The 24068-nt window shown below is 45.9% G+C and overlaps 3 protein-coding genes across 3 annotated transcripts; 2 read left to right on the forward strand and 1 right to left on the reverse strand.

Annotated features, from left to right (window-relative positions):
- Positions 1–4426: 4426 nt before the first annotated feature.
- Positions 4427–9193, forward strand: rangap1b (Ran GTPase activating protein 1b; the record flags this gene model as incomplete). Its single annotated transcript, XM_080542586.1, has 13 exons — positions 4427–4538; positions 4688–4815; positions 5166–5225; positions 5339–5518; positions 5739–5873; positions 6875–7033; positions 7160–7273; positions 7532–7631; positions 7738–7822; positions 7966–8128; positions 8235–8336; positions 8441–8540; positions 8748–9193. The coding sequence occupies 13 exons, from the start codon at positions 4427–4429 to the stop codon at positions 8762–8764; spliced, it is 1455 nt and encodes a 484-aa protein (XP_080398712.1). The 3' UTR covers positions 8765–9193.
- Positions 9194–10915: 1722 nt separating this feature from the next.
- chadlb (chondroadherin-like b) lies at positions 10916–15286 on the forward strand (the record flags this gene model as incomplete). The annotated part of the gene is made up of 8 exons (XM_080542316.1): positions 10916–11006; positions 11693–11863; positions 11993–12187; positions 12308–12609; positions 12835–13333; positions 13546–14232; positions 14602–14768; positions 14986–15286. The coding sequence occupies exons 2-8, from the start codon at positions 11693–11695 to the stop codon at positions 15284–15286; spliced, it is 2322 nt and encodes a 773-aa protein (XP_080398442.1). The 5' UTR covers positions 10916–11006.
- Positions 15287–16329: 1043 nt separating this feature from the next.
- l3mbtl2 (L3MBTL histone methyl-lysine binding protein 2) lies at positions 16330–24068 on the reverse strand. Its single transcript, XM_080541709.1, has 17 exons — positions 23606–24068; positions 23235–23421; positions 22941–23074; positions 22696–22819; positions 21383–21462; positions 20981–21098; positions 20520–20654; positions 19900–19988; positions 19459–19705; positions 19308–19369; positions 19086–19190; positions 18521–18668; positions 18261–18343; positions 17870–18104; positions 17669–17722; positions 17345–17494; positions 16330–17010 (listed from the first exon to the last, which is right to left on the reverse strand). Exons 1-17 carry the CDS (start codon positions 23984–23986, stop codon positions 16760–16762), a joined length of 2583 nt encoding a protein of 860 aa, XP_080397835.1. The 5' UTR covers positions 23987–24068; the 3' UTR covers positions 16330–16759.

The following is a 24068-nucleotide window of genomic DNA, read 5'->3' on the forward strand; positions in this document are numbered from 1 at the left end:
GCGGAGAGCAAGTTTTCTGACCGCACATCTCAGAGAACAGACTCTGAACAAAGCACTCACACTACAATGGGAGCATGATTGAGGTGCCTCCAACTAAATTTGACAGTAAAAAGTAAAAACTGGCCTGGTTTAATAGGCATTTGTATTCTTTAAGCAAAAATAATCCTTAAATCATGCACCTCTACCCCTGCCCCTCCTATAACCAGAGGTTTGCCTTATATCCTTATCATTGTTGATTAAGGACACATGAAAACAGCCACAGCTCATTTTTCTAAGATAAAGAAATGGGTTAAAACTATTGGGATATTATCCAAGCCCCATGGTAGTTGCTTCATGTATAAATTATAGAAAAAATAGTGAGCTCACTAATTTACCCACATTCAATGCTAACCAATAAAAACATGTTTAACTGTCACCAGTGTGTTGGTCCTCTGTAGCTGGATGGTCAGTGCCTATCCCAGACTCAAAAGCCCTTAAAGATTTTTTCTTCATTCTGTGGCCTATCCTCTTTGTCACCATCACAGAAACAGTTCATTACACTATGATATATACATAATATATTACGTTTTTAAGTATAAACTCCAAGCTGAATACCTACTTAACATAAACTTTTTACGTGATAAAAAAATAACTAATAACATATGGGGGAACAAAACAGAACTTTATTAATAATTAACAGCAGAGAACACTGTGTGGAAGATTTACAATAAGTGAATAATATTTTAATAAAAATGTCATGGACGCAAATAAACATGACATGCTATACTGTATTTATTTATTTAATAACAGATTTAGTTCAGAGGTTAGTATCAAAGAAAAGACCAAATATCATTGAGAGGGTGCCACCACCTCCTATTAATAATTAACAGCAGAGAACACTGCAAAATGTGTTGAATGAGTGGGGTCACTCGTCCCCTTCCTCAGCTTCTCCCTCCACAGAGTCGACTCCAACCTAATAATTAATAATAATTTTGCCATTAGCAGACGCTTTTAATCCAAAGCGACTTACAATTACGAATTACAGGGACATTCCCCCTAGAGTAACTGAGGGCTAAGTGCCTTACTCAAGGACACACTAGTAGTGGTGTGGTTTCAGGCGGGATTTGAACTCACAACCTTCCGATGACAAGTCCAACTCACTATCCACTAGTCCACCACTACCCCACACTCCTCATAGTCCTTCTCCAGGGCTGCCAGGTCCTCTCTGGCCTCTGAGAACTCTCCCTCCTCCATGCCCTCGCCCACATACCCAGACCCGTCACCAGGGCCCAGTCTTAGGGTGGGCCAATGAACTGCATGGGGGGGCACAATTAGTATTAACTATTTTATATAATCCGATATGCTATGGTATTCGTCATGCAACACTGACATGCATAGTAGGTTGCAGAGGCTAAATTGGACACGTAGCCTACCGATGAAGACTAGACCTAAAATTATCAGAATGCAGCAAATAACATAACAATAAACACAGGCGAAGCTGGTTTATTACAAGGCCTTGTCGACCCGAGTAGGCCTAAGCTAAAATTATTTGAATGCAAGTTACTTTATAGCGTGGAGAGGCCAAGTTGTGCATTACAATGCGCACAGGTCAACAATTGGCACCAACCCGGCACACTTACAAGAACAAGAATTAAATAAATGCCAGGGATAGCCTACGTAACTAAAATTAGGAGACTGGCACGCAATCAGTGCACTTCCAAAAGGGTTACAGTATGACCGACCGATCGTGTGATCATCACATTAAAACCACCCATCTACAGCAAATAGGATCAGCCAGATCCTCATCATTGAACACGTTATACACAAAGCACATTAAATATAGCATAACCGTGCAAACAGCTCATCTCTCCAGTTGAAAAAGCTGTCGAGAATACAACTAGCAAAACATCACCACGGCGTGTGCTCACACGGACACACACACACACACACACCCGGCTCAGAAAAGAAGGAGGCGGCGTTTTTCAGTGCTGAATCTCCTCATCAGTAAGTCCTTCCACTCATCCTTGAACTTGTGGGTGAGGTCCTTTTCGAAGGCAAGCTGAATCAGTTGAGCCTTGCGCTTGTGCAACATGCTGCGCCGATGCTCAGAGAAAACATTTTTAAGTGTTGAAAAATAGTTTTCACAAGTCGCGGTAGACGCTCCCAAAGTTAGGGCGAGTGTATAAGCTTGGATGACAGTTGGCATGGCCTGGAGTGCTGAGTGGAATGTATACTGAGAATATTGGCTATTGTCCATTGTCCATCTTTGGGGGGAAACGAGGTGTCCTCCATCTTCTTTACCAGGAACCCACCACGAGCCACAGCATATTCAGATTCAACCACTTCAGTTCGAGCTAATCTTAGGAGAGGAGTGACCTTCGATGGATCCATGAAATCCTCGGCCTCTGGGTTTAAAGCAGCCAGCGCACCAATGAGCTTGCAGCTGCGCTCTCCAAAACGCGCATCCATCTCTCCTTGCACAGCATCAATAACACTGTAAAACACTCTCAGGAACTCTGTCTTTTCGCCAGTGTCCCTCTGTGACTGTCCAACCGTTCCTTCAACTACAAATGCACCAAAGCTCTTGTTAATTGTGCGTCTTCTCTTAGTTGGACAGCTGGGACCAGCCTCGTCAGTGGCTGAGGCTGGAGGAGAGCAGAGGTCCCAGAGCACAGTAAACTCATCCTCTGTGCGCAGTGATTTTATGCATTCAGATGCACTGTTCACAAGAGTAACCGCAGTGAACAGGTCCATGTTCTCGCTTTGTAGCAGTCTGTTTGGTGGCTCGAAAAGTAACAAAACTTTCATCGGGGGGCTAGCAAGGCTAGTAGTAGCCCTAGCCCTAACAGTTGGGCTAGTAGGACTTACCTCACTAGTGGTAGCCGTCGGGGTGCTAGTGTCAGGCTGCCCACAGTTGCTAATGCTGGTGCTACGTATGTCCATCGGGGTTGGGTGCAGCTGCACCTTTCGAGGATTTACCGGTAATCCACTTTCTTATATCCATCTTTATTCAAAAAGCTTTATCCATCAAAAAGCGCAGATTTCACTCAACTGCTCAGTGCTCGCCTGCCTCACACAACTGAAATGGCGGGAGCAGCAGCGTGCGTAACGTGCAACTTTCAACTTTCAAATGATTGGTTGTCACTAGAATCCCGTCCAACAAAATGAAAAACACACTATTGTTTCTCAATTTTAATGTCTTCATTTAACATAAAATATATATATTTTTTTATTATTATTTTTTTAAATATCTGGCTGCCAGTTGGGGGGGCACCAGCACGTCTGTGGGGGGGCCTGGCCCCCTGAGGCCCGCCCATAGTGACGGGCCTGCACATACCAGTGGACAAAAGCACGCTTGGCGTACATCAGGTCAAACTTGTGATCAAGGCGTGCCCAAGCTTCAGCGATGGCCGTGGTGTTGCTAAGCATGCACACCGCCCTCTGCACCTTGGCCAGGTCTCCCCCTGGCACCACAGTGGGTGGCTGGTAGTTGATGCCCACCTGCAGGAAGGGCACAAGAAAGCAGTTGGGAAACCATCAATCATACTTGACAAAATAATTCAGGTGATGGTTAAAAGACAGATCAACTGCAGTAAATAAATATACCACAATTATTTGTTTTATTTCAAGTGGGCATCATGATTAATTTGCACACAAAACACTTTTTGGGAGAATAAAAATCAGTGTGCAGTAATCATGAGCTTCAAATGGGTAAGCCATTCCCCCTTTACTCTTAGGTGCGTCATGTAGCTTTAGCCTACATATGAGAGAATATCAAACTACAGAATAAAATACAAAAACCTTTTGCTGTATAGTCTAACAATGTATAAGTCCAAAGACCAAAGAAAGTACCCAGTGCTTTTTATTTGCTGCTGTGTGGCAACTCCAATCCACCGGATGACGCTGTGACAATAAAGAGCGACGGTGTGACGGTCTGTCTGCCTACTGGAGAAGAAGAAACACTCTGACGTCACACTGTCACAGGCGCGAGGAAAGAAAACGGCGTGACAACCAAAAGTACATATTCCACGGTAAAAGAGCCTGACAAATATTGAATAACCGGTATTATTATGTGATATGACATATCATATTTACTATAATAACAGCAGAAAATACTTTTTCTTATTTGTTAGTTTGGTTAGTAAAAAGTAAAACGGAGCTTGTAGGCTGCCGGTTCAAACATAAACAAAGTTGTGAGCTAGCTAAAGTAGCAACTTTGTGGAACGTTAGCCAGCCAGCAGACGTTATTCTAACCTAAACACACTTCCCTTTAACTCGTTTGCTTCAATTGTTACCCCGCAATTTTTTTTACCCAATAGTTGAAGTACTGTGAGAATCACAGTCCTGGACATCAAATACTGTCTAGTCAGTCGGGTAAAGTAATATATCCAAGTGTGTCATATATCCATCACTGAATCATCACATCTTGTACTTCTGTAGATTTGGGATGGCTTCCGACGACATTGCCCAGCTGGCCGAGGCGCTCTCCAAGACCCATGTAGGAGATGGAGAATTGAGCTACAAGGGCCTGGGACTCAAGCTGGACACTGCAGAGTCTGGTGAGAGTATTAACTGTAACATACATGTTCTCAGACAGATCCATACATTTCTTTAGCGGGTCAGCATCGGGGAGGGACATTCTGGTCTTTCCGCTCATCCAGCACAAATTCATGGCTTTTGTTGATGGGTTGTGTGTTTCTTTTTTCAGTGGAAGAGATGGTGCAGGAAATCGAGCAGTACCAGGGACTTCGAGCCTTGCGTTTGGAAGGGAACACCGTTGGGGTGGATGCAGCGCAGGCGATAGCCAAGGCATTAGAGACCAAAGACCAGCTTCAGGTACTACTTAAGTGTGACACAATGGGTAAAAAAAACGAAAACTGACACAATCAAATAGCAAATAGTAATGTCAAAGACTTTTCTCATTAGTGTTCTTGCTATAAGCAAGCAACACTATTGTTACCATACAATCCTTGCTGTAAGCAAGACACTCTTATATAGCATAGTATGTACATGTAAGTCGCTTTGGAATAAGGCGTCCAGAGGCCACTGACCTGCCCTCTACTGGCTGTGAGGGGCAAGCACACCTGTCTGGTTTTGTAGATGTTTTCAGCCTTTGCCAGAAGCAGAAGTACTGTTAATCGTGCAACCCTTTACTATGCTTTAACACTCTTTGGTCTGTCTTTCAGAGATGCCTCTGGAGTGATATGTTCACGGGTCGTCTGCGTGCTGAAATCCCAACTGCCCTGGTGAGCAACCGATCTGGGCCCCAATAATCAGATAGTAGTTGTTCCCATGTTGACACACGTGTAAAGCCACCTGTTCTCCAAAGCTCATTATGCGTCTCTCTCCTCTTCATCAGAGATCCCTTGGCAGTGCGCTGACGACAGCAGGGTCTAGACTGACAGAGCTTGACCTGAGTGATAACGCCTTTGGGCCAGACGGTGTGAAGGCCATTGAGACTCTACTCACGAGTGCCACGTGCCACACGTTGCGAGAATTGAAGCTCAACAACTGTGGCATGGGCATCGGAGGGGGCAAGGTGAGGTCAGGCGGTTAGTAGCCTAGATGTACTGCTGGCAGACCTTGAATGACGAGTGTTATACCTGTTTAATATCCTTGTTATGAATATTTACACTCAACCACACGTTATTTTGGACTGGTTTCTTTTGGTTACCAACTGAACATGTATTTGTTTACATGGCCTTTTGGAGGTGTGCTGTGAGGACGTGGCCCAGAGTGACAGACTTCTGTTTTGTTAGATCCTGGCTGCAGCATTGAAGGAGTGCCATAAACAGTCCACGGCACTTGGCGCTCCACTGAATCTAAAGGTGTTCATCGCTGGCAGAAACCGCCTGGAAAATGAAGGAGCCACTGCCCTTGCTCAGGCTTTTCAAGTAAACACACACACACACACACACGCACACACACACACACACACACACACACACACACACACACACGGCTGTGACAAGGACACATAGCACTTAATTACATATCTTCTATTAACACACTATGGTTGTTATATGCAGCCTCTCAGGCGGCTGAAAAAGTTCAGCTTAGGGCCTCAGATACTAGGGGCCGTCTTCAGAGGCACAACAGAGAGCATCCTGACGGGTTGAATTACTGCCTGGTACAGGAACTGCACTGCTCAAACCGCAAAGCGCTGTAAAGGTTAGTGCATACAGCTGAGAAGATCAGTGGTTGTGACGAGCTTCCCTCCATTCAGAACACCTACAGTGACCAGTGTGTCAGCAAGGCCCTCAGGATTATCAAGGACCCCAGCCACCCCGATCAGAAACTGTTTGAGTTACTGCCGTCGCCGGGGAAACGGTACTGTAGCCTCGAGGCTAAAACCCAGAGGATGACAAACAGCTATTTCCCTCCTCCTGGGGAAATGCACGGGAAGAAAACAAAAGACTGTCTCCCCCAAACCATCCACACTCTCACTACAAACACATATAGATGATATACCTGCAGACTAACTGATTACTTTAACACTACCTGACTACTACTTGACTACCTGTACTGTGTCATATCTGTATTATATTGTATATTGTATCATATTGTATTTCATCATATTGTAACCTGTTCAGCATTTTGCACACTGATGCTACTGCAGTACGACTGGTCCCGCTGTAGTACGACTAGTCAACTACTATCACTTTATCACTATATTCTACTTTATTATTACTTACTTTACTTATTTTACTTTATTCGATTATTGTGATTTTGTATCTTGCTGCAATGCCAATGTTGAAGAACCTAAGCCAAAGAATTTTAGCCCTTTCAGTACCTACACATTGGATGTAATAAAAGCAATTGTGATTCTGAATTCCTTGTTCGACATTTCTCTCTTTTCCTCTCTCCCCCACCTGCTTTCCCCCTTTCTCCTCAGCTGATGGGCAGCCTGGAGGAGGTCCACATGCCCCAGAATGGAATTAACCATGCTGGGGTGACCGCTCTGGCCAGCGCCATGCAGCACAACCCCAACCTCCGCGTCCTCAACCTCAACGACAACACCTTCACCAAGAGAGGAGCGCTGGCTATGGCACAGGTACAATCAGTCAGCATGTGACGGGGGTGGCAGTATTGAGTATTCACAAGTTCCCATGAATAGATGACATTGTTTTACTGAGATTATTGCATTGACTGACCAGGCTGTGTTCTACCGTGTCTGCAGGCTCTGAGGAACCTGCAGAGTGTACAAGTGATTAATTTCGGGGACTGTCTGGTGCGCTCCGAGGGGGCCATCGCCATCTCTGCCGTCCTGAAAGAGGGGCTGCCCCTTCTCAAGGTCAGCTTAGGTTAACTTCTATCCATGTGTGCACTCGTACATAACATAAGTGTGTTACATTTTACATTTTAACCATTTAGCAGTCACTTTTATCCAAAGCGACTTACAATTAGAGATTACAGGGACAGTCTCTCTGGAGTACACCACGTGGTGGTGTTTCCAGGTGGGATTTGAACTCATGACCTTCTCATTGCTAGGCACCACTACCCCCCTGTGTATGTACCAGATTGACTCATTCATGGCTGATTGTGTGTTCAGGAGTTGAACCTGTCTTTCGGGGAGATCACAGAGGCCGCAGCGGTATTGGTGGCTCGGGCCATACAGGACAAAGTCCACATGGAGAAACTGGATCTCAATGGTACACACACACACTGCGTTAATCAACATGAACCTACAAACTAAATGATGATATTCAATAGTCCATGAGACTCACCTGGTGTGATTATGTCCGTATGCTTGCCCAGGTAACTGCCTGGGAGAGGAAGGATGTGAGGCTCTCAAGGAGGTCATGGAGAACATGAACAAGGTGGACCTGCTGGCATCTCTGAGGTGTGTGTGTGTGTGTGTGTGTGTGTGTGTGTGTGTGTGTGTGTGTGTGTGTGTGTGTGCGTGTGCGTGCGCGCGCGAGAGAAATAGATAGAGAGAGCACATGTTTGGTTTGATACTTAGCTTTGTTAACCTGTTATGTCTAGTGATGATGAGGGAGAGCCTAGTGATGATGAAGAAGAAGATGATGATGATGATGACGAAGATGATGATGAAGAGGAGGTGAATGGAGAAGAAGATGATAACAGAGAGGAGGAGGAGAATGATGATGATGGCAAAAAGAGAAGCCCTGTGAAGTCACAGAGCAACGTAAGACAATGTGTCACACTAAACGAGACCAAAACCAATGTCAAAAACGACTGCACAAACAACGTTAAACGTACGTCTCGTCTCCTCTTCACCTCCCTCCTCACAGGAATCTTCCTGTCGTCCAGAGGTCCACTCTTTCCCCAGCTCGCCCACTGCTGAGAAGCTGCACCACCTGGCGGACCGGAGGGCCGTGACCATTGAACAGCAGGTAGATAACTGGTGGAGAATCCCTCTCTTCACGGCCGTGTCATCCCAAGCATGGCCGGTGAAGGACATCGTTGTTTTAACATCTCTCTTGTTTTCCCTCACCAGGCGGATGTGTCAGACACATATAAGACCGCAGATGCCTTTCTGAAAATGTCTTGTGTGTACAACGTGGAGCCTGAGATCAACAAGGTTGTTCTGGAAATTGGTGAGAACACACACACACACACACACACACACACACACGTATATGTGTTGGAAAAAGGCTAAATAATGGGGAAAGGGAAATTATGAGGAATAATCAATTATATTATGGTGGAAGCCCATATAGCAGCCAAATATTTGTCAGTGTTGCATGTTTGTTTGGGTGTCTCCGGTGACGTTCCACTTTACCAGCATATTATGCAACCCACAGGAATAGCCAAACCCTGAGGTCCCTGAGGCAGCAGAGAGCCAGAGAGCCTGAAGTCCCAACTGGAGAGAAGAATCTCCAGGATGCTGTGGCCCTCGCACCCATAGAACTGAACCAAGGCAAAGCCTTTGCACTGGTCAAAGACACATAAAGAACACACACACACACACACACACACACTCACACACACACACACACACACACACACACACACACACACACCCACACACTCTCACACACACTCACACACACTCACACACTCACTCATTCACTCTCAGGACAGCCACAGGTACACTCCACCACAGGCTTGATCACTGCACTAACAGACAGACATTCCTGGCTTGCCAAATTGTATGGAGGCTCTTACACTGGACAAAACATGTGGAAAAAAACAAACTACACTCAATAATATGTGTTTTAGGAAGACATATTGAAGAAGACTACTTGTTTAGACAGGTTTTACTATATTTTTGTATTGGCTATGTCTATTTTTGTACTAAAATGTAAAATGTTATAAAAGTTAATATGAAGAGGTGAATATGATGTATGCGCAATGATTTCAATCAGTAAATAACTTGTACTAAATGCCTTGTACTAACTGCCAGCTGGCCACATCTGTGTACAGTCAATCTCTTGGTCATTCTAGTGAGTTCAACCAGGTCAAACCAATGTGTGCATCCGTCTGTAAGCAGGAATGGTCTGCATGTGCATTGCACCGTACAGACACGGACAGACTTCTGCTGTATGCTTCGGTAACAATGTCGAGCTCAGGACATAAAATGTTAATGAAAGGGAATATATAGGGGAAAAGAGTAAATGGAATTGATTGATTCTCACATATCTACAGTAGTTTGATCTTAATGTAACATTGACACTACTGTACAACATTGGAATTGATGTGAAGTCTCAGGAGGACATTGGTGTTTGTCATGTTTCTCTGGTTGTATCTACATGATGTGATGTGGATGAAGGAAAGCACAAGGCCAAGTAGCCTATTGTTCCAACAGGCTTCAGTCTTCATTTGTACAACAAAACTTGGATCTAATCCATCCACCAGAGATTCCTCTGTTTGCTACTGTGGGATTTACCTCCCCCGAAAAGCCTGGAGTATAAAGGGCTTGTTTATATACAGTATTTACCAGCTTATTATTGTGGGAGACTTGTTGGAGAGTGATAAGTTGGCTCTAAGCATCATACTACAGGTCATAAGTAGAGATATGTATATATTGTTGTTATAGTTCAGAGGCGCAGCTCTACTGCGCACTTTGAAACTCACCAGAAATGAATCGAAAGATGGGGGTCAGAATGAATAGAGGGATAAGTGAAGTTTATTTTGGATGGGGGACAGCCAGGGGAAGAGCGGGAGAGGGAGACCAGAGACCGTGAGAGAGTAACCGGCAGTACAAAGAACGGGACCGGACTATAGGGGCCACGGACACCGGTTCAGAGTGAGTATCCTACATCTGGTAGAGAGATTTCAGATCAATCCTAAACTATTCAAACGTGTGTCAATAAGCTGATGTATTAATAACATATCAACAAGGAAATGAATGCTGTTTCCCAAAAATGTTCCAAGTTTCCTCAAGAGATGAAATTGTTTTAAATATAGGAGGGATGGGCAAAAGAATGTGCCTACTACAAGTGGCTTTGTATTTTACGCACTTACAATTAAAAGAGCAAACCAGGACATAGAGGTTAAGTAGGTGCCGTGATAGTGCAGGTAGACCTGGGTCCTACTCCTAACGATAAAAACTGTGAGAGGGAAATGTGTTCACCATTCCTGGGTTTATTTACAAGAGCCACTCGGCAGCAGCCGTGAGTCCGGTGCCCGGCGTGAACACACTGTGCGTCTTTGTGCGCAGCCAGCGTGCCAGCTCAACTGCGGTCTAAACTGTTGATCCCCGGGGGACACTGACACACACGGGCTTTGCCTTAGGAAATTCCACAGTCTCTTATTTCTCCCACCTTTTTCACTCTCTCTCTCTCTCTCTCTCTCTCTCTCTCTCTCTCTCTCTCTCTCTCTCTCTCTCTCTCTCTCTCTCTCTCTCTCTCTCTCTCTCTCTCTCTCTCTCTCTCTCTCTCTCTTCACAACGGCATAGGTATGATGATATGACGACAAACTAAAAAATGTCTTAAGATCGTAAAGTTTCTGAATTGTTCAACAGGGATAAGGCGTATAAATCGTGTTGTGCGGAGTTACCTGGGATCTTTCATTGGTTCAGGTATATTTTGCACAAGGAAACCTTTCTACACAGTTGTCAGGTAGGCCTAGTCTCAGCTATTGCAACAACTTCAGGGGACTAGCCCACTAGTGTGATGTGATGTTATATGATTTCATAGCATGATGGCTTGTGTATTATTGACATAGGCTACGGCAGTTGTGAACCCATTTCTTCAGAGCAATTAGAAACACATTTAATTAGCGTTTGCATTTGTATCTGCTACTTAGGCCTACTTACTTATAATTGTGATGCAGGTGTGGATAGGACCTGATTAGCATAAGCTGTTATACATATTTATTTGACCTAGTCTATAGCGTATAGTCAGATCCGAATTAATTATTGGTGTACCACATTCAGCGGCCTAATAAGTGCTTCTGAAATGTGTGCTCACCACATCTGAACGCATGTCCGTAGATACTTTCGAGGCAGCGAAGTGTGAAGAGGCTTTTCAAGTCAACCGCCGCGTCTCAATGAACTGTTAATGAGGCACTGGAATGTAGACTACTAGAACCGACACATAGGGCCTAACAACAGACATTTGAGAAAGTAAATTACCCTAATGACACTAATCCGATTTTTCTTAATGAAATTGGAATATATAAAGACAATTGGAGAGTCTTTACTATCACTATCACTGCAAGATGTAAGGCAATACACAGATTATGATGTAGTCTACATTGTCGAATTATTATTGGTCTGCCTGCTGAATCACCTTTATTCTCCCAGATGTATTCCATGGCCTACTCCGCCACCTTGTGGCCTTTACTGGTACTGCTCTTTGGCGTTCCTGGGGTGCACCTGGGTAAATGCCCAAAGCAGTGCTTATGTGACCAAATCCAACTCACCGTGGGATGCGTCAACAAAAACCTCACCGAAGTGCCTCCCACAATCGATGAGGTAAGTTCAAAGAAATGTATTTCCTTGAAATACATGTAACCCGCCACAATGCAGTATCCTTATAGTGCACCTCAAGAGGCGACATGGTTGAATGCAGTTTGACCCAGTAGTCTCTATCCCTCTCATCAGATAACAGTGAAACTGGACCTGAGAGGTAATGACATCCAGATGCTGCCGACAGGGGCATTCAAACACACCCCATACCTGACGCACCTGTCCATGCAGCGCTGCAACATCCGTACAGTAAAGGAGGGTGCCTTCCGGGGCCTGGGACGTCTTGTCTTCCTCAATCTGGCAAATAACAACATTGACATCCTCTACCAGGTAAGAAACACAAACAGACACCTGACCTCTCACATTATCTTTCCCTTTCTCCTGCTCTCTTTCAATGTCCCTATACATAACACTCTATTTCTGCCCCCCCCTTCTCTCTGCTGTATCCAGGAGTCCTTTGATGGCCTCACCTCGCTAAAACAACTCCTGATCGACCGCAATCGTGTGGAGGAGATCCAACCTGGAGCCTTCTCTCAGCTGGGCTTCCTCAACCTGCTCTCCCTCACACACAACCAGCTGGTCTACATCCCCAACATGGCCTTCCAGGGCCTGCAGAACATCAAGTGGCTGCGTCTAAGCCACAACTCTGTCAACTACCTGGCCATTGAGGCCTTCGCCGGCCTGTTCACCCTGACACGCCTCAGCCTGGACAACAACGAGCTGCAGTTCTTCCCCACTGAGACCATGACCAGGTGCGGCCCAGTTGGTGGACTTCTCTCCCTCCCTGGTCGTGTGAGGGTGATGTCAATGAATTTGAGATTAGAGCGACAGTGAACAGACAGTCTACTACTTCTGTGTTTACTGTTAGTGTTTAAGAACCCAAGGCTTTCTCTCTCTCTCTCTCTCCCTCTCTCTCTCTCTCTCTCTCTCTCTCTCTCCCTCTCTCTCTCTCTCTCTCTCTTTCTCTCTCTCTCCAGACTCACAGAGGTGACTCGACTGGACCTCAGCTACAACCCCATGACCTACCTGGGGGAAGAGACGGTGGTCATCCCCAAGGTCACCCACCTCTTCCTGGACCACATGTCCCTACAGGACCTGTCCAACACAGCCTTTTCCCTCTCCCCCCACCTCATCCACCTGGACCTCAGCCACAACCAGCTCCGCGTCCTCCAGCCCTTCTCCGCAGGCAACCCCAAGCTGGCTCGACTCAACCTGGCCGGCAACCCCATCTACTGCAACTGCTACCTGCGCCCACTGAGGGAGTGGGCCATCCGCGGGAGGGTGAAGCTGCTGGGGGCCTGCGGCGGACCAGCGCATTTCTCTGGGGAGAACCTGGAGACCATCCACCCCCCAGACTTGCGCTGCCAGAGCCAAGAGGCCATGCTGAAGGCTGAGTTCGAGGAGCAGAGCAGGGTCACCCCACCGCCCACCCCCGAGCCCAACAAGGTCAAATGTCCAGACAACTGTGCCTGTGAGGTGAGAGAGGGTTACGGTTGGGTTGTTATTACTATCCGGCTGTTTTTAAGATAAAAAAATCTTGCAAGGCGTTTCTTACTCTACTGTATAATGGTTACCACTGATTTGAAGAAAAAAAGGATGGGTGGAAGATATATCAAACTTCAGTGTTTCAATTGGTTATACCTCTCTCCCTCTCTCTCTGTTTGACGTCTTCCCCCCTTTCCCCTCAGGGCGACACACACCACTCCTCCTGTGAAAATCGCGGTCACACCAAAGTCCCCCGTGGCTTCTCCCCCGACACCCGCCTCCTCGACCTGCGTGGCAACCACTTCCACTACATCTCTGGCAACAGTTTCCCCGGCGTTCCAGATGTGGTGTCCCTCCACCTGCAGCGCTGCAAAATAGTGGAAGTGGAGGCCGGAGCTTTCAGTGGGATGAAGGCGCTGGTCTACCTGTACCTGTCGGAGAACGAACTGACCTCCATCAACCCTGACACCTTCAAGGGCCTGCCTCAGCTTACCTACCTCCACTTGGAGAAGAACCGTTTCACCGCCTTCCCCAAGGGAGCCTTTAAGCTGCTGCCTGGCCTTCTGGCTCTGCACCTGGAGAACAACTCCATCACCAAGCTGGAGCAAGGGGTCCTGATTGGGGCTGAGAGGCTGAGGGGACTCTACCTGACTTCCAATGCTATCGATAGTGTTTCACCCAAGGCGCTGGACCAGGCCTCAGACCTCGACACGTTACACCTGGGCGGAAACAAGCTCCACGAGGTGCCCACTGATGCGTTTGGGAAAGCAGTGAACCTGGGTGAGCTCCGTCTCTCTGGCAATCCCATCCGCTGGGTGGGCCCACAGGCTTTTCAGCCATTGGCTAGGATGCTGAAGGATCTGTACCTGGATGGCATGGGATTGGAGAAGGTGAGGGAATTGTTCAATGCATTCAATTGCTGTCTTCCTGTCGTTGATTTAGTATTGACACAGTTGGTCATTCCATCCATCCATCCTAGTATTCAGCCTTCAATTAGTCTCCACTTTACCCAATTCCTTTACACCATTTCTCTGTAGCTTGAAACGTATGGAGACATTTTGATCATCACCAAAATGATGCCATAGGAAATGGAATGCATTTGTTTTGAAATTGGAACTGTCACAACAATTTTATATACTCTCACATTACCTTGTATTTTTGTTCCTCCATCCATTTTTCTTCATCCTCTTTGCTGCGATGGTGCTCTGGTCTCATTCCTCTCCTTTCCCATCCCCTTTCACTCCTCGGTTCTTCTGCAGATGTCTAAGGACTCCCTGGCAGGGCTGGGTTCTGGGCTGAGGAGTCTGTTTCTGGAAGGGAACCAGCTGGAAGAGGTGCCTGACCTCAACCCTCTTAATGGTCTTGAGGTCATCAACCTGGCTGACAACCCTCTGCTCTGTGACTGCCCCCTGCTGCCGCTGCGCAAGTAAGACGCACATACTGTACCGGTCATACACACACGCATGCTAACACACACACACACACACACACACACACACACACACACACACAGTATACACACACACACACACAAACACATACATACACATACACACACACACACACACACACACACACACACACACACACACTCAGTGGCCACAACTTAGCATCCAATGCTGCCTTCTTTCTCTTTCACCCAGGTGGATTGAGAAGGTGAACCTGAAGGTCCGTGCCACCTGTGCCAACCCACCTGAACTGCGAGGCCGGAGGGTCAAGGACATTCACGTCTTCAAGAGCTGCCCTGGAGGCGAGAGTCTGCCCTCCTCCTCCGTCCTCACCACCAAGGTCTCCAAAACCCCCAAGTCCACTAAACCCAAACCAGCCCACCTCAATGCCCCCCGGCAACTTAAAGTGGTGAAAACCAGACCCAAAGGTCGCAAGAGTCAGACACCAAGACCCTCAGTGGCCAAGAAAACAACCAAAAGAAGCAAGATGGCTTGAGTACATGTCGTCATCACTAGAGGGAGCTATAACTATTAACAGTAGGTGCTTATAACAGGTGAGGAAAGGTAATTGCTGGGGCTGTCCCTTACCTGTCTCCCTCAAACCCTGTTTAATGCAGGGGTGTAAAGTAGTGTAGAGATATATGCTACATTGTACATTTGTCCTCTACTTGCTTGCTTGTCTAAACCAATCTCTCGGAAGTAAATATACATATACAGTACAAACATTTTATGCACTAACTGTAAGCGTCTGCTAAATCATAAAAAAAAATAATTCTCCATATTTTCACACATTTCCACAAATTACACAATTTAGGACTGCTTTCCAGGACACAGATTAAGCCTCCTGCTGGAGTAAAAGCACTTTCAATTGAGATTTTCCACAGACGTTTTTTTGTCTAGAATTAGGCTTAATCTGGGTCCAGGAAACCAGGCCGTTGTGTACTGATCCACAAAATGGCAGCTAGTTGTGTTTGTCCAATATTTCTAAGTGGGGCTCTAGAATTATACTTTCATTTTATTACAGTGGATAGCACTTTCAGATTCCTAATTTTGAAAAAACCTGTTCAAGGTCCTCTTCCAGTGGAGGCAGAAATCATAGGATGGGCTCATTGTAATGCAGGGAAGAGAATGAGGAAGGTTATGAAACACGTGTTTGATACTATTCATTACAATGAGCCCATCCTCTGATTTCTACCTCCACTGTTCTGTTAATAGGTTACAATGCTACAAATAAATGTGTTGAATGTGTGCATTCAAATAGTTCCTTAACCACTATGACTGTACTTCCCCTAACTGTGGCTCTGTGCATAGCCTACAGCCTCTGTGGACCCAGTTGACTTTATAACAGTATGGTCCCTGCAATGTAAACTGTTAAGCCATACCTCCAAAATATATATATATATATATACACTGTATCTTTCTCTACCTCTTTTTTCCCCTCTCTACCTTTTTTCTTTTTCTGTCTACCCCTTTTCTCTCTCTCCCACACACTCACACCAAACAATTCAGTATTTTGATCCAAGTTTTTATGTACAACGTAAGGAATCTGGATATAAAACGTAAAAACAAGGAATAAACATAATACAACAGAAAAACGTTTCATGGATTTCATTACAATCAGTGTCTGAAAGTGTCCTACTTGTAACAGGTTTATCAAAATATACTATGTTGGTTTGTTCCTTGGAGACGACACACTTACAGCTCGTTTCTGATTCTATCAGGGGAGGCTAGTGGGAGTAGAAATCGGAGGACAGGCTCCGGCGACCCAAAGTGATCAAAGGTGATCTAAGACTGTACTTGGAGGTAGTGTTAGCCTGTAACGTGAAGTTGTACTTAGCTGCTGATGTAAGGTCAGTTTGGCATTTCTATAATCTCTCGTCAGTAGTAAACATGGTTAGAAAGGGAACAGAAGCAAACGGATCCTAGATCTGTGCCAAGAGGCCATGCTTCAGCAGCAGATGGGAGGTTCTCAATGTTCCATCTGATCAGTCTCATCTTCCTGCTGCCGCTCTTCTGAATCCTGTCGAGGTGGTGGATCCAGATTGTTCTGCTCCTCTACCTGCTGCTCCTCTATCTGCTCCTCTGCTATCTGCTGCTCCTCTATCTGCTGCTTCTCCTGTTTTACTACCGGCAGAGGGTCAGGGGGGTCCTGCGGGGGCAGGTTGGGGCCGATGGGAGTCTCCATCTCTATCTCCTCCACCTTCACCCTCACTGCAATGACTAGAGAGAGAGAGAGAGAGAGAGAGAGAGAGAGAGAGAGACCAAAATGGGATTAATGGAATTAAAAAGCTCTCAAAACCCACCTGTATGCTTCTTTAATCAACACATTGATACATGTAATACATGAACATTAAAGTCAGTCCTTAGTGACTCGTATCCGAAATCTTTCCACAGGTTTGAACTGTGTAATGTAGAAATGCAAATGCTATTGGGTAATGTGTGTACTTCAGTGGAGGCAGACAACTGAAAACGGGCTGATTGTTTGATACCACTCCCCATTCCATGTACTACAATGAGCCCGTCCTCCGACGGACAGGAGTGTGTGCGTGCTCACTCTCTTGCTCCTCTGGCTCAGTCTTGGGCTGGACGACAGCAGGGGCGCTGGGCTGCTCTGGGGGTCCGGTCTCAGAGTCAGGCTCCCGGGGCTGTCGGGCTGGGGGGCGGTTCTTAGCGATGAGGTTTGCCAGCTTTAACATCCTCTTTTCTGGAACAGGGCGATAAAAAGGACGGAAATGTAAGAAAGAAATAGGAGGTTTTTGATCGTATGAATGCCAATCAGAATGGAATAGCTGTTAATTCTGCATTGTTGCAGAATGCATTGTACTGCTATAGGAATGACTTATCCATTTTGCAGTTGATGAGTGTGGGGAGGACTTACTCTTTCTTCCCACTGGCTTCTGTTTCTTGGTGCGTCCTTGACTTGCGGCAGGATCTACAGAGGAGAGGACAAGGGTCAATCAAACTACACTACATCAAGCTGGCTAAAACCACAGACAGTGTATCAATAGTGTGTGTGTGGATGTGTGTGTGTGTGTGCGCCCTCATGTACACTTCTCCCTGTAAGTGTGCCCATACATACCTAGTCCGATGGGCGGCTGGAGCTGGTAGCCAGTGATCTCACACCAGCCCACAGGGTAGATGTCAGGGGACTGGACGTCCACCCACTGGTCAAACACATGCTCCCAGCCGTCAAAGTGCAGCAACAGCAGGCGGCCCACACAGAGCCTGACAGTGGCCACACAGACCAGGCGCGGCTCCATCAGGTCCACCGCCTCCAGCTTCATGTTAGGGGCGAAGCCCTGACCCGCGCAGTCCTGTAGGTGGAGAGGTCAAATGAATAACATGAAAACACAACTGAGAACATGGCTTTCACCAATTCCACTCTTTTCAGGTCAGCGGTAAGGACGGGGAAATAACAAAAAAGGCCTAATTATGGATCATTGAAATGATCCATAAAGGCCTTCACTTACTGTGTTGAAGAGGTTCGCTGGTGCTGCGGTGGCCCCAGTCTCTTCCAGGTACTTGGGCCAGGAGAATGTATTCAAGTCATACCCTGGTGGACAGCCGAGACAGCACTGATTCACCAAGAAGGCATTACAATGACTGGATTTCACTTTCCAGAACTGTAGTTTATTGTTCTCTAAGGAATATGCCAGAGAGAGAGAGAGAGAGAGAGAGAGAGAATACAACAATACATGGAGCACATAAAAAGCAAGGTTTTGTAGATTACCAGGGGGTAGCGTGAGGGGTATGTTGTGCTGGAAGCAGTATCCATTAGGTAGAATGGCATGGGAAGAGGCATGGTAACAGAACCAGTCAGATCCCTCATCTGTTTGAGAACCATCAATGCCCACCATGAGGTACCCATCCAACAAGACCTGGAAGAGAGGGGGGGGGGGGGGGGGGGGAGACAGACAGACAAGAGAGAGTAGAATACCCTAACGCTCAAGTCAAGCCTTTCTCTGTCCTGCAACACACAAATTGCCATCACCCAAATTACATTTACATTTGGGGCATTTAGCAGACACCTTTATCCAAAGCGACTTACAACAAATACATTTGTCTAAGTAAGTGAATCATCTATCCATCAGTCATCATAAGAAAAAGTTATCTATGCTACGACCAAGGGCCATTGGCAGTTGACAATGCAATGTATTTATAGTAGAGAAACTGTACAGGGGGTAGGGGGGGATGAGGAGGTCTGGCCCTATGTCCTCATACAGCAATTACAATCAAGTATCCCTCTTGGCCAGGTCAACGTGAAGAGAATCAGTTCCAAACAAGGTTTTGCTTACCTTGTGCACAGTTGCCACACAGATGTTGCCCAGGTTTAGTGGATCGATGGCCTCCAGCTTCATCCCTATCTCGAAGAACCCTCCTTCCATGTACACGGTCCTTGGCTGGGATGATAATGAGGAATTATAGGGATGTATAAGGGTAACAGTTCATGAAACAATCTGCCCATGTGTGCATACTGTATACACATAGAGAACCATTCTTCCAAGTAATGCACTGACCTTCTTAAACAGTAGGGGGACACTGTCACAGTAAACCTTACGGCCACTGGTGCTTGTGTAATCTGAAAGGGAAAGAATTAAGGTACAAATGAACTCATAGCTCAATCAACTGTGTCTTGAGTACAGAAAGACAGACAAAAAAAAAAGTTACCAGTTGTTTTAATGGAGTGGCCCACTATTTTGGACCAGCCCACTGGGTGCAGTAGGGGGCTACCCACGTGGCACCAGAAGTATGAAGCCTCCCCTCCGGCCTCTGGCCCTGTGTCCTCATACAGCAGTCTGAGCCGACCTCCGGAAATAGTGTCCACCAGAGCCAGCCGCGTACGGCTCACCAGGGTCCGGTCCACCACCTCCACGCGCATGCCCGTACGGAACGAACATTGCCGACTCTCAGCCAACTGGGGGGGAGAGAGAAAGGGAGAGAGGGTGAGAGAGGGCGAGAGGGATAGAGAGGTGAGACAGACGATGTTGGGGGGAATAGGGAGTCAGAAAGGAGTGGAGAAAGAGCCGGTTTGGTCAGAGAATCATGCAATCAAAGTGTGGCTCAATTTCAATGTTTAACGTAGATGCAGCAGTATAAGAAGAGTGTTACCTTGATGTAGAAGTCCACAGGCAGAGTGCAGGCTCCCACCAGTCTCGTCAGCAAGTACCCCTTCCAGTCAGGAATGTTCTGGGGCACCCCTGTGGAAGGAGCAAACATACTTTCCCTCCTCATCATGACACAAACAGCATCTCTTGTGTGTGTGTGTGTGTGTGTGTGTGTGTGTGTCAGGGTTCCCACACCTTCTGAAACATCAGATTCAAGCACGTTTCAAGGACTTTCAAGACTCAATTCCCTCAAATTCAAGGACCCAACACGGCATAGTTTGAGACAGATCTAGATGAGAATTTATATAATAGGAACTATCCGCTCACAGACAACAATTAAAAAGAGAGGCTTGAATGTGTGAACACTAGATGGTCTCTTGCCTTTTCTACCGCAGACAATATTGTGAAATATGTGTAAAGTTTAGCAATACAGAGACTTATTTACTAGTTGACGAGCTAAGTAAAACATTTTTTAATATATATATATATATATATATATTTTAGAGAGAGGAGAATTCAAGCACTTATTTTCAAAAACTTTTAAGACCTTGATTTTTTTCCCCTCAAATTCACAAACTTTCAAGGATTTCAAGGACCCGTGGGAACCCTGGTGTGTTCGCTCACCCTGTGGCGGCACCAGGAGCTTCCCCGTCATGGCACACCAGCCGATGGGGTTCATGTCTCCAGATCCCAGACTGCACCAGAAATCATGGCTGCTGTCCTCCTCGAAGCCCTCATACCGCAACTTTGCTTTGTAGCCTGGACAAGTAGAGAAGAGATTCAACATGAGAGGAGCATGACCAAAAAGCATCTGAGACCGACGTTGTGTAAACTGAAAGGTTTTGTGAGGGGATAGGAGGGCTCATCTTAGATTCTGTAAGGAGCAGGGCAGATTACTGTGTTGGATGAAAATGTCAGCTAAATTATTTTGTTAAAAGACCTCACGAAAATTAAAGATTGGAAGTAATACATACACTAGGTCATCGCATTAGCCTAGGCTCAATCCAAAAGGGTTGAATGTGACATTTTGAGTGTTAGCGTAGTAGTAGTAGTAGTAGTAGTAGTACGAGTAGAGACCAGCTGACCTGCGAGCTGGACGACGCTGGCAATCCAGTAGACCTTACTGGGCAGGACCGCGTTTGTGTTCAGAACCTCGACCTTCATGCCCATGGTGATGTCATCCCACTGAGCACAGAGTGGGACCTGGAGGGGCCAACCGAGCCAATGGAGGCAGAATTCAATGACAGAGGCAACACACAACAGATGACCATCTTAAATATGTGTGTAGTTCAACAAATACCGCTAAATGTATCTACCCTAACAACATAGCATAAGAACACCATTGAGACATTCTGGACTGTATATTGAAATATATACTGAAAATCCTGTCTGTGCGTAACCTGTCTGGGTTTTGTGGTTAGGGAACAACACACTCCCCTCTAGTGGGCATGATCTCCAGGTAGCATAGGATACGTGCAGAGACTCACATGTCTGAAGCAGGACACAGAGGCAGCAAGGCAGCCGTTCTTCTCCAGGTAGGCCCCCCAGTCAAAGGCTGCTGCCGCTGCTGTTTTCTCAGATTTTCCTAAATAGTCGATGCAAATGACAATCAGTATAATTTTCAAGTCATCAACCGTTAGAGTATAATTCAAATTTTATTGAACAAACCTCCCAATGATAACAGTATTTTTTTTTTTTTTATAAAAAACTCAAAATGCACTGTTCCAAATTATTATGCACAACAGAGTTTCAAAACATTTTATAGGTTGTAAAGAACTAAAAATGGTAATTTGATGAATTTAGGGTTAGGAGGTCATATTAGGAGGTCATATTTACTGAAATCAAAAGCTATTTCAAACAAAAACATCTTAACAGGTCAAGTTACATGTTAACATAGGACCCCTTCTTTGATATCACCTTCACAATTCTTGCATCCATTGAACTTGTGAGTTTTTGGACAGTTTCTGCTTGAATTTCTTTGCAGGATGCCAGAATAGCCTCCCAGAGCTGCTGTTTTGATGTGAACTGCCTCCCACCCTCATATATATATATATATATATATATATATATATATATATATATATATATATACGGTATATATATATTTTGCTTGAGGATGCTCCAAAGGTTCTCAATAGGGTTGAGGTCAGGGGAAGATGGGGGCCACACCATGAGTTATATTGTACTGATTATGCAATTATACTGATTGTCATTTGCATCGACTATTTAGGAAAATCTGAGAAAAATATAATTTGCATAATAATTTGGAACGAGGTGTATATATATATACACACACTGAACAAAAATATAAACACAACACTTGTTTTTGCGCCAATTTTTCACGAGTTGAAATCAAAGACCTAAGACTTTTTCTATGTATACAAAAGGCCTTTTTCTCTCAAATTGTGTTCACAAATTTGTTTAAATCTGTGTTAGTGAGCACTTCTCCTTTACCGAGATAGCCCATCCACCTGACAGGTGTGGCATATCCAGATGCTGATTAGACAGCATGAATATTACACAGATGTGCCTTAGGCTGGTCACAATAAAAGGCCACTCTAAAATGTGCAGTTTTATCACACAGAACAATGCCACAGTTGTCGCAAGTTTTGAGGGAGTGTGCAATTGTGATAAATATGTGATAAAACTACACACATGATTTCAACTCGTGAAAAATTGGAGGAAAAACTAAAGTGTTAAGTATTTTTGTTCAGTATATTCAGTATATTAGAGTATTCAAGCATGAGAGTGTGTGTGTGTGTTTGTGTGTGTGTGTGTTTCCGTCGAGCAGTGTTCTCACCGTCCTGTCCAATTGGGGTGCTGTCCTGGTGTTGATTACTCCCCAGAGCAGCGATGAGGTTCCCCATCTGGGATGACCAGGCTACCTTGTGTAACACTGTAGCCTTCTTGGTGGGGAGCTTTCCCTAGGGAAGAACAGAGTGTGGTATGAAAAAGGGTGATGAAAAGGAGGAAAAGCTGATCTCAGATCTTTGCCTATTGCCTAACTTCTACCTGGAGCCCAGAACCTTCTGTGCTCTCTCTCACCTGTAGGCGTGCCAGGATAGAGGACTTCTTGGAGTTTGAGGAGTAGGAACGCGAGCAGGAGACGCTGCAGAAGCGCTTGGTCTTCGAGTAGAAAGTGAGTCTAGTGCCTTTGATGCCACACAACTCACAAACCGCTGTGTGGAGAAGAGAAACGCATCACAGACCGGACCAACTGTCTAAGTACACACAGCTAACGGTCTTGCCAACTGACATGTAACAAAATTCCAAATGTGACGGTGCTTTTCAAATATTCCTTCCAAGGTGAGACCAAAGGTTTTCCCTCCTTTTCCTCACCTGGTTCATCGCCTCTAGAGGGAGACGAATAGCCCACTTCTCCATTCGAGTCATCCAGCTTGTCCTCATCGTCATCTTCATCATCTTCATCATCGTCGTCATCATCGTCATTGTCGTCATCATCGTCCTCATTGTCATCGTCCTCAGCAGCTTCGTCTGACTGCAGAGCAGCCCCCTCGATCTCCTCCTGTTTACAAAGGGTGTGTGTGTGGGGGGGGGGGTTAGGAATGCAAGGAATAGAGGACAGACTACTGGGACACACTCAGAGCTTTTCACAATTAGAGCACTTAAGATGTAGCCTAAGTATCTTTGGCCCAAGGAAGGACAGAATCCAGTCAGAAGGAGTTTCAGAGTCATGTGTAGTCACTCACCATGTCACACTCTCGCGGTTCCAATAGGATTCCCCTCCTCTGGGTTTTAGGGCTGCACACATTGCAGCAAATGGCAATGCCCTCACAGGCGGAGCAGGGGGGCCTTATGAACACGGTCGGGACAGCCCCCAACTTCAGCTTCAGCTCACCTTTGACAGCGAGAGCCTTTAGGATGGAGTAGGGCCTGGGCTCAAAGCACTCCTTACCAAAGTGTTCACTGCACAGGTGTGAAGTGGTCATGGCGATCCAGTTGCTGCGGGTCCGTTGGACCTGCTTCTCCCATTTTAAATATTCCTCGCGGTCTTTGGGGAACCTGTACAAGGTCACACCATCCTCCACCCATGTTTTTCCACATCCGTACGCCACACAATGGTAGGGCATTTTCTCCTCTTTCCAGATTGAACAGTTTTTGGGTGCTGTTGTCAAGGTATCAAGTCTACATACAGGGCATCATGTCTTTTGC

Source organism: Nansenia antarctica, assembly GCF_963989245.1.
Source record: "Nansenia antarctica genome assembly, chromosome: 11".
Classification (NCBI taxonomy): Eukaryota; Metazoa; Chordata; class Actinopteri; order Argentiniformes; family Microstomatidae; genus Nansenia; species Nansenia antarctica.

Excerpts from the sequence above, each read along its gene's own strand:
- l3mbtl2 (XM_080541709.1), bottom strand. The coding sequence starts at position 23,986 with ATGCCCTACCATTGTGTGGCGTACGGATGTGGAAAAACATGGGTGGAG. Across the intron at positions 22,820-22,940 it reads CTATCCTGGCACGCCTACAG|GGAAAGCTCCCCACCAAGAA; the intron begins GTGAGAGAGAGC and ends GTTCTTCCCTAG. Across the intron at positions 21,463-22,695 it reads CACCCCAATTGGACAGGACG|CAGCGGCAGCAGCCTTTGAC; the intron begins GTGAGAACACTG and ends CTGAGAAAACAG.